Below are 12,757 nucleotides of genomic sequence, written 5' to 3' on the forward strand. Positions count from 1 at the left end.
AGCCCCTACTAAGTGTGCACATTTTAATAGACTTCTTCGTGAACATCTTTTTCATCCCATTCCCTCATGCTCTGTCCTCATTAAAGATGGAAATATTGCTTCCTGCCATTCCATATTTAACAGTCCCACTGAGAGTTTATCCCATCACACATACTTGGAGACCTGTGTCAGTAAAATCGTCTTCTCCAAGTCACAGCAACTACACGGTGCTTCCCTACAGTAGCATGAGCCGTGGACGTATACATCCCTCCTGTCCAGCTCTTAAAGGAACAAAGGTCCCCCCACCTCAGGGTACTGTCTTGACACAAATATGTAAAAATTAATTTGATTTAGGAAATCAGGTCTTTGATAGCTGACAGATACAAAAAGCATCTTTTCCCACCTTCAAGGAGGCCTACAGTAATACAGGATGTCCAGACAAGACCTGCCAACGCCAAGTTCAGGCTTGGGAAGAGGAGAGAGGTCTACTGTTTTGGAACATAAATGGTCGTCAAAGTCATTCTCAGCAAAACACTGCAGGGAATCCGCAGAATCTACCTTTATTGTAAAACTCTGTTCTATGTAACAGCCAAGGTGCTGATGCAGAGCACAAAGAGAACAATTTCCAAACAAAAACAAATGCTTTTCCATATAACTTCCCAAAGCCCTTTCCCGCCCACTGATGGGGGCTCCTGCAACCCAGCAGTCTGGTCTTGTCCCAGGGTTTTCAGCTTCTTGCACAAGAACAAAACATTGAGCCAGGGCTACTTCCCCACGAGGGAGCAACAGCTGTAAAATATACTCCGGAGCGCCCACCTTTGGGTGCTGCTAGGTGCTGCAGGATGGCCCTCAGCTTCCTACTGGCTGCGACGTCGTTTCTTCCTTTTGCTCGTGGCAAAACCGTCACGCCGCCTTTTACGGATCTGTGGGAGCTGCATTATTCCCAGAGCAAGGGGTTTCTGCCCAGAACTACCAGGCTGGGGTCTCTCTACAGCAGTAGCTGGACTCCCAACTAGGGCTTCATTCCCTGGTGTGTGGAAAGAGGATGAAGGCTGGTCAAGGTCATCTACGCTAGCAGATGTGTAGGATATTTTTTGGACTCCCTGACTTCCAGAGACATGACAAGTACTAAGGAGAAGCCCTCCTGAAGAGAGGCTAAGTTTTGAAGCCAAAAGGTAAGCAAAGTTAGAGAGTTCTTCGTCTTCTTCCTCCTCTTTCTCACTTCCTTGGGCCCTATCTGCTGAGCTGCCTGTCTCTCTACTAGAGATGTCTCTCAGTACCAAAGCATCTCTGGTTCCCCCTCTAGGGGAAGTACTTCCCAGACCCTGGTGAGATGTTGGTTTGGTGGTCTCGAGTGGATAAGATTCTTGACTACCTTGTAAGGGAACAGGGGCCACAGGTTTGGAGGAAGCAGTATCTTCCCTGCCCTCTCCTTGGAGGTTACAAGAATTAAAACTTGATGAGCAGCAATCCCTGCTGATCCCTGGTTGGGGGACATCGTCACTTCTAACATCTAATATGTTAACATGTTCTATGTTTTCCAACAGAGGAAACAGTAGGTTATCTCTGCTCTCTGCCTCTGGGCTAGCCTGGGGGAAAGAAGTATCCTGGGTTCCAAGAATAAGGAGATTGTCTTGGCATGTGTTTCTGGAAGTCCCCAGTGTGGCGGTGTCAAATGTTTCCAGCAGTGGGGAGCAACCTTCAGCCCAGAGGTCACTGAGATCAGGTATGATCTCAGGGCTCAGCTCTCTATGTTCTTTGGACCTCAAGGCTGGACCACTGACTGTCAGGGACCCTGGCAAGCTGCAGGAAGTTTTCTTTTCTAGGACAGCGGGTGCATCTGTGCCTCCACGGGGAACCACAGTGTTCCCCACACCCTCCGGCACTGTGGTTTTTCTAGGACTTGGAGAAACACCGTTTCTAGAGCTCAGTGTCTGGTCCTCCCTTACACATGCCCAGTCTTGGGTGCTATCGATGACCCTTTCTATCTGTAAGGGGAACTCTAAGTGTACGGCATCCATGTCACTGCTCAGCCACAGTCCTGGGCTGAGGGAAACACTATCCAGGTTGCCTGCTGCTCCAGGGCAATGGTTCTGATCATAACTCTGAACCATGGCAGGGCCTCTGTCGCCTCCCCACATGGCTCTTGGAGAGCCTTCCTGGGACACTGCTGAAGGGTCTCTCCCTTGAGTAAGCACCCCAACTCCCCGAATCTGTTGTCTTAACTGCAACCCCAAGGCCTGACTTTCTAACTCATGTCCTTGCAGAGGAACTGGCTCTGTAAGTCCAACATCCAAATTGGAGGCTCTCATGGGCTGGGGACCTTCTTGCCAGCAAAAAGGTAAAGACTCTGGATTCCCATCTGCTACTGGGTAGTTCCCAGAGGACCCAGGACCTCCCAAGTGACCTTCATGATGTTCAGAGAACTGTTTTACAACCTTCCCAGACCCTTTTCTCCCCACACCCAAGGGTACTTGCATTCCCGGTGAAGCTGTGAGTTCTAGCTGCAGGTCCAAGCTGCTGGAGGGCAGCAGAGTGTTTCCATCTTCATGAACACCCCTTGGACCACCTAGGGCTTGTTCCTGCCCACCATACATTTCTCTTGCCTGCTTGCCTGGAGAAGCAGATTTTCCAATGTGAACTGTGCCTGCAGGCCCCTGAAGGCCAGGTGAGGACCGAAGCCTCCGACCCCCATCTTCATCTTCATCAGAAACAGAAGGACTTGAGTCTGACTGAGCTCCGCTGCAACTTGGAGGGGCCTGCGCATCTTCTTCCTCCAAGGCCGAGAGTCGTTTCTGGACCAGCTGTAAGGGAACAGACAAATGCCGGTTCTAGACATGGTTAGGAAAAGAGGTGGCTGAGTGGGTGAAAGGAGATGACAGATAGACAATGTGGGGAAGGAAAGTGAGTACTTAAATGATGCTATCAAAGATGGGTACTGTAGCTTGTTCCTCTCTGGAGTCTTATTCCCCTGATGTGAGTCTTTCCTCTCCTGTATACTTCGTTCACATGATCCCCTCCCTGCTTGTTCTAGACCCAGAGCCCAACCTTAAATCCTCTAAAAACATAATTAGGATATCAAAGGGTTATACAGAATCAGGCAGGTTCCTTTTCCTGGTGTTTTATGCCTCCCAAGTTTACCTGGACAAGTGTAAGTCCTTCTTCTTGCTCTAGCTCCTCAATTAAAGCCAAAGGATCTCTCTGCTCCTCTGGGGACAGCAGATCTGCCAGAAATTGAGGGTGAATGACCGCCTCCACCTGGGAAACAGAGAGAAGAGTGGTGTGAACCTTGATATGAAGTGACCTGTAAGCCCAGTTGCTCTAGAGACAAAGCTATGAGGCCCATACCCCCACTTCCACCCTGGAGTTTGTAGTAGGCCGTGCTACATGTATACATGTATACCCATTTTCAAATTATAGAATGGAGTCTCCTGCCATAGGGCAGAATCCCAGATGGCTGGGGCCCCATAGTGCCCAACCCCCAAGTATCTATTAAAAATTAGCCATGTAGCTGGCCAACACACACCTTTAATCCCAGCATTAAAGGCAGGTGGACTTTTGTGATTTCGGGGCCAGCCTGGTCTACAGAGTGAGTTCCAGGACAGCTAAGGCTACACAGAGAAACTCTGTCTCAAAAAGAAGAAAAAGGGGGAGGAGGAGCAGGAAGAAGGAGGAGGAGGAAGAGGAAAAGGAAGAAGAAGAAGAACAAGAACAAGAAGAAGAACAAGAAGAATAAGAAGAACAAGAAGAAGAACAAGAAGAATAAGAAGAACAAGAAGAACAAGAACAAGAAGAAGAACAAGAACAAGAAGAAGAACAAGAACAAGAAGAAGAACAAGAAGAAAAAGAAGAAGAAATAATTAGCAGTGTAGACTCTGCTTACCTTGGAGACAAAGACTTCCTGAGAACATAGTTCATCAATATAGTTCAGAAGACTTAGATCTGGATACATCCCTGCATCCTCCAGCTGCCCCTCTTCATCCTCTGCCTTCCCAGTATCCAAGTGGCTCCCCATCAGTCCTTCCATGATGTCAATATATTCTTGCACAGCTTCTGGTGGGGCCTCTTTGGGTGCCTGAGGAAGCGGTGGCCTTTGGGTTTTGCGCTGCCGCCGGCGGGGAGCCCGTGTCTTCGAGGCTGCCTTCTTGGGGATGTACACTGAGGGAAGAGATGGGGGTGTGCGAAAGCTTTGGTATCTACTTCCGGTAATGCTTGAAAGGGAAGAAATCTGGGTACAAAATAATGTTTCCTGAATAGGATCTAGCTTTGGGGGAGAAAATGGAAAAGCTGGAGGGTCAGTTAGAAACCTTTCCACACACCTTGACATTCCTAGAAACTGCCTGACCCCACCCCCATTGCTTAGGGTGATAAAGTATAGGGCTCATGCGCATCTCAATGAGAGAGTATTAGTTTATTTGGCCAAGATCAATAGCTAATTCAAGACAAAAGGGATCAAGACCCCAGCTTCCTATAGGGCATTTTATTTGGCTCATAAAATGTCACTTCCGGGCAAGAAGTCTCAGAAGCAAAAAACAATGCCTTTCCTCACCCTCCTCTGGTTTGTGGATAGCCTTACCTGGCTGCTGGCAGGCCTCAGGGACCAGGGGCCCTGGATCAAGTTTCAAAGGGGTTACAGGGGCCAGCCCCTGGGACCCATTCATCAGCTGTGCATTCTGTATCTGCATCTCTTCCTCGGCCTCAAACTCCATGAACCTGCAGAGAGTAAAGAAGGCACAGGTTGTGCTGAGCAGGAGGCCTAGCTGATCCGCAACCTAGACACCAGGCAGCATCCACAATCATCCTCATTCTGGCTAAACACTGTTGAAGCTGGGTCAGCCAGGGGAAGCTGCTCACAGGTAGCCTAATGGCAATGCTGGGGAATAACATCATATTGTCCCTTGGACAGTCACTGATTAAGGAAACTGGTGGTACAGAGCTTGGACGATTCTCCAGGACAAAGTGGCGATAGACACTTCTGTGTCAAATCTATCTCACCCAGTGCCTTGGATTCACCACTACTTAATATAAGCTCGATGAACTCAGTCTGGCCCGTGCAACGGTCTAGAGGTACACTCTAAAGGATCGCTCTTTATGGCCTCATCTGGCAGAATTCGGGAAGCAGAGCCCACCAGAGTGCAAAGTCTGGAACAGGCCCTGAGGGGCAAACCTAGGAAGTCAAAGGTTCAGATTCAGGGAAAAAGTAAAAGGTACACTTAGAAGAAACGATTCTCTCCCCCACTGTTGTTGTGACAGAAGTGCTCACTGTGTTGCCCAGGCTGGCCTTGGATGGCCTTGGATGGATCCTGGGATGGCAGGATACTCTCAGCTCAGACTCAGGGTCATGTGTACTGGCTCACACAGCACAGCCAGCCAAAGTTAGTTTTTAGCCCTGACTATCCTGTAGAAATGGGGGATAAAGTCAGGAGACCACTCTGGGTGTCCAGTACCCTGATTTCTTCTGACCAACCTCTTGCAGAGAGTTAGTCCCTCTCTGGGATGGGGGAGAAAGGCTTTTCTGTGCTGTTTCTAAAAACAAACAAAAAGCATAAAAGGAAAAGGGATTCTGAAGTTGTACATGGACAGTCACTTGCCATCTGCTGAGGTCCGGAGGCGGCAGAGCTGTCACGAGCAGACAGGATAGAATAACCCCAAAGCTCAGGTGGGAGAAACAGCAAGGATCCAGGAGAGCCTTGTCTAGCCTGCAGCCCTACTATGACACTCCCTTCTTCATTTTAAAATTCATTCGTGTGTGTGGTGTGTGTGTGTGCGTGTGCATGCATGTGTGTGTGTGTGTGTGCATGCATGTGTGTGTGTGTGCATGCATGTGTGTGTGTGCGCATGCATGTGTGTGTGTGCATGCATGTGTGTGTGTATGCATGTGTGTGTGTGCATGTGCATGCATGTGTGTGTGTGTGCGTGTGCATGCATGTGTGTGTGTGTGCGTGTGCATGCATGTGTGTGTGTGTGTGCGTGTGCATGCATGTGTGTGTGTGTGTGTAGTATGCGCATGCGAACCTCAGAGGACAGCTTTTGAGACCCACTTCTCTCCTTCCTTCATGTGGGTCCTGAGGCTCAGACTCAGGTTGTCAGGCTTGCCGGTGGGGCACCTTTGCCAGCTGACCCTCCTGACAATCCACCCTGACACACACACACACACACACACACACCTGTCCCTGCGGCCCTACCACTCGCCCACTCCCCCGCCCCTGCAGGGTGAATGAGGGTTCATCAGACTCACTTCTCTGCCATCTCATAAAAGATCATCCGGTCAAAGTTGCTGGTACGCTCCCACTCCTGCAGAGCCCTCGGCAGTCCCTCCTCCAGGGTCATAGTAGGTTTCAGTCGGGCCAAGGAACGAAGCACTGGGCTAAAACCCCCATTAGGTCAGACACGTTGCCAAAGTGTGCCCTGCACCTCTTCTGATGCCCACCTCAGTCCCTATCCCCCTTCCTTCACCAATTCTAGCCTGCCCCTGTCATGTTCCAGTTTAAGGAAATGTCCAGATTCCACAGCCTCCCCGCCGGTTGTCTGCCATTCTTGCTGCCCTTCCCACCGAGATCTGCAAATCACACAGAATCAAATGATTCTCCTCCTGCCCTTCTGAAATCAACCAGGGTATCCACCTTGAACTCTCACGGTGCTAGCGCTTACTGGACACTAAGTAGAAAACACTGGGGTTTGTAAATGAACGCTATTAATTGTAAAGTGGATTTAACCCTGTCTGGCGCCTCTTGAATTGTCAGACTTATTTCACAAACCCAACACGAGCCTCTAAATTAAAACATGTGTAGTAGTTTTGGGGTTTGGGTTTAGGAATAAGGTTTTTTTTTCTTTGTCTCTGGAATGTCATCATAGATCTTCAAATAGAATATTGGACCGTTACTTCTGGAACGCTCCAGAGGAAATCAAGAATGCAGACTAAAAATAAGAACTTCATTTTTGCCTTTCTGGCTTCTCTTTAAGTCCTTAAACATTATGGAGTATCAGATTCATCTGGGGAGACTAGCTGTAATGGTAGACTGTAGAGTACCAGCATCCCAGGACTGAGCATCTAGTCAGCTTCCCAGCTGACTGGGTCTGGCGGATGCCTGGCATAAGATCCTACCCATCAGACTGAAGCATGGGGAACAGGAGTTGGCCAGAAACCAAAGGGGATGGGTCCTAACCAAACCTCGAGAGCTCATGCTGGTTCTAGAATTAGAAATCCTTCACTAGGTCCCGAGAGAGAACTCAGAGCTATCTTAAGAAACCAAGAACTCCGCAGTGGTGTTTATTGAGGACTTTCGGAGTGGTCTTTTGATCACTTGTTCCAAAGTCCGGTTGAAGGAGTTCTTCCACTAGAAAGGAACTTGCTTTTTTTTTTTTCAAAGTCTGGTAAAACAGTTTTTACTCCATGGTCTGCTTGGGAAGTAGAGAAAAAATCTCCCAGATGACTAATGGTTGATGTATAAACAAAACAGACAGCCTGTAACTCCTGACTTCTTGGCTAAACATACATGCACTCAAAAGGAGGGATATTTTGGCCTTATGTGGGCTCCCTTCCTCATTAAGATTGACTTTTTACAGTAATAATAAAAGAGCTACCATTTAAATGATTCATTTTGTATGCCAGGCACTTTGCCAAGCACCTTTAATCTGATCAACCTTTGGAGATAGGGACAATTACCCCTTTTCTGATGAGGAAATTGAGGGCAAAGGTGTTAAATGTCCCTGTTCCAGCTCACAAATCTAGTGTGTGTGGAGCCAAGAGTTCTCCATACCCTTCCTAGTTCACTTTGACTCCTGAGTAAGATAAGGTTCACACACGCTAAGGTCTTGGTCTGGCCCAGTGCCATCTTCCCTATCCCACAGGAATGAGTCAGGGCCCAGCCCACCTCATCCTAGGTCATCTGTGCCAGTAGGGCAGGGTGGGCCCTGACATTGGTGTCAGGGATCTACATGACAAATCTCTGCTTTTTGCGTTATGACAACTTCCCTAAAATGTTTGTCTGACATCACAGAGTTGTAGGTGTTCTTTGAAAGGTACCTGAACGTTTCTTCTAAGCTAGGAAGAATGTAGCAATGCGTGTAATTCTCTCTTAACAGCATCTTCTCACCCTTACAACTGCCTTCAAGAATTCTGGAGTAACCGATACCCCTGTGTCTATCCCAGAGTCCTCTCTCAAAGCCCTAGGTGCATCTGTTTTGGGTGCCCACCCCCACTTACATAAGAAAGCAGGAAAGAGCTTCTGCATCTGGACTCTGGGATAGGTGAGTCCGGGCCAAGGCTTTGTAGCGTTGCCAGCGACGATAGTTCTCATAAACACCCTTGGAAGCATAGGCAAGGTCACCTTGAGAGGGCTTCCGGGTAGCCACTGGACCTCCTTCCATGGTTGCAGCTTGTGTTCCTGGCCAAGACTTTTCCAGGGGCACAATGGGAGCCAGTTGGGCAGCTGATGGTAGAGCCTGCAGAGGAAGCCCTGCGGGGCCCTCCTGGCTCACTCTAACAGCCACAGCAGGCAGAATGGTCTTCACATTAGAGGCTGTCACATACCGAGGAGGAGGACCCTCCTGGCCCCCACAGGGAGTACCTGAGGTAATCCAGTTTAGGGCTGTCTGAGTAACTATAAGGTTCTGAGTTTGAGAGGGCTCAGCTGGCCCCACTTCCGTCTTGACTTTGACAATGACCTGGCCAGTTCCGGCCACACTGGGGCCAGAGCCTCCTTCTCCTGTCATCAACAATGGACTGGGAAAAGCAGACAGTAGTAGAGGATTGCCCGGAGAGAATGCGGAAGGTATGGGGGGCTGTGGTGATGGCTCCCAGAGGGGTTGGTCTGGTGGAACGGGAGTAGCGGGGGCAAAAGGAAGCACAGGGAAAGGGGGCAGGCCAGCACCAGGTTTCATGGCCATATCAGGTCCTGGCATTGGAGAGGCTGTTGAGACAAATAAGACAAGGGGGAAGGAAGGAGACCAGAAGTTAGGTCATACAACTTCCTTTTAGTCCCTCTGGGGTCAGAGCTATGACTCTTAACACATGAAGGAGAGGGCATGGACAGGTGTATTTGTAAATGTCTCCCAAGCAGTTCTTCACTCCTGAGTTACCAGGCTAAAGAAGCTGCTCCCTCTCAATAAGACACATAGACCTGCATCTCCCAAGAAGAGCAAGCTCAAGCTGTCATTGCCTCTAAGAGCTTTTCTCAAAATTCTCCTGTAGCCCTCCCCTGCCAGCTCCACAGTCAATCAAGAAGTGAAATAGGACTGACATCTGTCCTGCAAGAAAACTGTCTGCAGGAACGCTGAGTGCAGGGAAAGTTCCAGACTCCTGAAAAGCACCCAAGGGGTCCTTGAGGGGGAGGCTGTCTCAGAAACATTGGTCCATCTTCTCCTCCTTTTCCTATTCCTCTTGCTCCTAATAATCTCCTCACCTCAAACAAAAGAAGTTGCAGTTTATGAGCAGGCACAATTACTCTAGGCTCGTGAAGCTCATTTCTCTAAAAAAATAATGCCACCAACATACATGGACCTCTCCTAACCCCACCTAATCCCACGAGACAGAAGCCACCTGCTCCCAGCTGCTCTGTCGTGCAGGTGCACAGCCACCGAAGCACAGTCCCCAGGACAGGGTAGGGGAGCCTGGATTCTTGCTTCCCAGAAGCTTCATTATGCAACAGCCTGGACTAGCTGGGAAGGATTAGATAAGGGCCAGGAAATGGTGAGGGAAGGGCATGGAAGCAGGGAGAGTTCCAGTGCCCCAGTTACTGCTGGACAAGTTGAAATTTGGCAGTACGGAAATCTGAGCTGTGGTCCTGCTTCTTAAACGTTAGAAGTTTAAAGCTCACGAATAAAGCATTGAGCTGGAGTTGAGGAAGAAGGAAATGTAGAACAGAGTTCCTGCTGGGGACGAGCTATGTGGATGCTGGTCAGGCAGAGCAGGGGATGAGCATACAAGTGTGCACTTCATTAAACAGGGCTATTTCTACATGATATCCACGGGGATAGTCACATGACTTTTAAGGATAAAAAGAGAATCTAATCGGCCTAATTTTATACTATTCTTTTCTCTCTTTAAAGAAAAAAAAAGATTATTTCACCGACAAACTAGCACTGCTCAGATTCCTGAACACAAAGGAGACATGAAATAGGAACAAATTAATAATGTTCATATTCATCTGAACCACACAACAGAGGGCCAGGTGATCACCACCACGTTCTGCACACGGCGAATTGTTCCTAAGGTCTTAGCTCCTCAATAGGTAAGAAAACCGTGGCTAAGATGACCTATCTCCTCCATCCTCAAAGTCAAGAAAGACTGTCCCCAACAAAAACAAACTTAAAAAATACGTAGAGGTTTGTAAGTACAACTGCTCTGGAGGGTGAGGCAAGGAAGATCACAAGTTAAAGCCTGGGTTACAGAGGGAGTTCGTGGACAGCCTGAGCAACTTAGTGAAACCCTGCCTCAAACTAAAGAGTGCCACGAGGGCTGCAGACGTGGCTCGTAGAATGCCTGTGCAGCATTTGCAAGGCCCTGGGTTCAATTTCAATAAACAAAAAATTTACACAGACAGAGATGCATGAGTGTGCACATGCACACAGAAATTGTCTATGGGGCAAGAAAAGTACCCTCCCCGGAACAGTAATTCGGTGGAATCTTAATCTTATAGTTCCCAATTTCCAGATAGATATATGTATAATAAATTACTATAAAAGAAAAAAAAGAAAGAAAGAAAAGTCTGCTGCCTGGACTGAAAAGAAGTGACATCTGTGGCTGGTAGGAGCCATCAGGTCTGGGCGCAAGCAGTTTTATAAACTCTCTAGTCCCATCCACCGGCTCTTAAGTGAATAACCCCACTGAAGAGTTTTAGCTGTCCCCCTGGCCCAATCCCTTCTCCATCCTTCAGCCTACTTTCCCTCGAAAGCTCAAAAGACACTCAGCGCTGCCTTCTCATGGCAAAGTCCTGGAGCAGGCACTTGTTGGCAGAAGACACAGGTCTTGAATCTTCCCTGAAGCCCTGACTAGGCTGCTCGTACTGTACAGAACCTCTGCTTCCACCCCAAGCATGCTGAAGTGCCCCCTCTTCTGGGGAATCAAATCGGTAGTTGCTATCCACTCCCTGTATTCTGTGTGTTACTTCCGAGATACTGTGGTTTCCACGGAGGCCCTCCCCCGTTCTCAAGGTAAAAATCTACCTTCCCGGACTCCCTATGCCTGTGTGGGGTCGGATGCCTCACATCCCTTTAGGTCAGCCTAAATAATTTGTTCCTAGGTAAAGGGACAAATCTGACGCCCAGGCATGTGAGCAGGTGGCAGCCTACAGTCTCCACCACCCCGTCTTACTTCTGTCTGAGGCCATCATCTAAGGTTTAGGTACATCAACAGTGTCTGTCTGGAAGCCTCTAGAATGAAACAGTTGGGTCCAGGAGCCAGGCAGTAACCCAGCTCTAACAGATGATATGCAAGGAAGAAAGGATGGGTCAAAACAGAATTAGAATCTCGGACGCAGGCATTCTATGGTGGGGGAGGGGGAGTATTGTGTGGTGCGAATAGGGAGGTATTCCACAGTGAGTTCTAGTAAGTAAGCAAAAACTAGACGATCCCTCTACATGAATTTGATAGCATAGTTGTTGGGTGTCTTTTTTTCTTAGGACAATTTGTACACTGTTTTCTCAGATTCCCAACATTATACTGTAGTTTTCAATTTGGGTTTCTTATTCTTCTATTCTTCAACAATACATCGAATCCTATGCCCTTTGGTTCCTCCAGTCCTGTAACTACTAATAACAGCCTAGTGGTAGACCTTCGGCTTCTTACAAAGATGATTCTATTTTCTGAGCCAAATTTGAAGCACACGGTTTGTAGAGTTGAGGATCAAGAAAACTAAATGTTTGAAACTGAAGTGTCTCATGATCCAGGGTGTTCAACTGGTGTGAGCGCCGCCTTCTTGAAAAGCCACCAACCTCTTATAATCCTGGGACTCGGGAGGCTGGGGCGGGAAGTTAGAAAGAGCTTGGATTACAAGTGGAACTAACTGTATGAAGAAGACGTTCTTGCTATAATCCCCCAACGGTCCAGTCTCAACAGCTCTGCAGTTCGTGGAAGCCACAGCCTTTTCCATTTGCTGAAAAAGCTTATTAAATTAAAAAATATTTATTTATTTATTTGATCTATCTATCTATCTATCTATCTATCTATCTATCTATCTATTTGCTTATTCATTTATTTTCGAGGCAGGGTAAGCTATGTAGCCCTGGATGGCTAGGAACTCAACAGAGATCTGCCTGCCTCTACCTCCTGAGTACTGAGATTAAAGACCTGTACCTTTTAAATATATATATATATATATCTTTAATAGTTTTAAAAGGGTTTATGTAGTTTTATTTTATGTGTATGATATTTGTCTGAATGACTTGTATTTGTATGACTTGCAGCTGAGTACATGCCTGGTGCCCTCAGAGCCAGAAGAGGGAGTCAGAACCTCTGAAACTGGAGAGTTGCAGTCAGTTGTGGGTTGTCATGTGGGTGCTGAGACCCAAACCTGGGTCCTCTGCAAGAATGGGTCCCCAAGCAGTCTTAGCCACTGAGTCATCTCTCCAGTCCCTTTTTAATTTTTTGAGACACTCTGGCTATGTAGCCCTAAGCTCAAACCTTAGATCTTCTTGCCTTTTTCTCTTGAGTGCCACAATCCCTGTCTTAAAATTACTATAAAGTTTGTTTTTATTAAATTACCTTTTAAAGTTATTAAATTAAAGGGCTGGAGAGATGGCTCAGTGGTTAAAAGCACTGACTGCTCTTCCAGAGGAC

The 12,757-nt window shown here is 47.8% G+C and overlaps 1 protein-coding gene across 1 annotated transcript; it reads right to left on the reverse strand.

The window, feature by feature from the left end:
* Positions 1-836: 836 nt before the first annotated feature.
* Positions 837-11,309, reverse strand: Nutm1 (NUT midline carcinoma family member 1). The gene is made up of 7 exons (XM_075963781.1): positions 11,294-11,309; positions 8,186-8,891; positions 6,218-6,346; positions 4,556-4,692; positions 3,863-4,137; positions 3,121-3,237; positions 837-2,783 (listed from the first exon to the last, which is right to left on the reverse strand). The coding sequence occupies exons 1-7, from the start codon at positions 11,307-11,309 to the stop codon at positions 837-839; spliced, it is 3,327 nt and encodes a 1,108-aa protein (XP_075819896.1).
* Between the last annotated feature and the right edge of the window lie 1,448 nt (positions 11,310-12,757).

This window comes from Microtus pennsylvanicus, chromosome 2 (genome assembly GCF_037038515.1).
Source record: "Microtus pennsylvanicus isolate mMicPen1 chromosome 2, mMicPen1.hap1, whole genome shotgun sequence".
NCBI classification, from domain to species: Eukaryota; Metazoa; Chordata; class Mammalia; order Rodentia; family Cricetidae; genus Microtus; species Microtus pennsylvanicus.

What these genes read in the sequence shown, in the direction of transcription:
- Nutm1 (XM_075963781.1), bottom strand. An exon ending in TTTTATGAGATGGCAGAGAA is followed by an intron (nt 4,693 to 6,217) that starts GTGAGTCTGATG and finishes TACTCTCTGCAG; the next exon opens with GTTCATGGAGTTTGAGGCCG. An exon ending in AAGGACTTACACTTGTCCAG is followed by an intron (nt 2,784 to 3,120) that starts GTAAACTTGGGA and finishes GTTCCCTTACAG; the next exon opens with CTGGTCCAGAAACGACTCTC.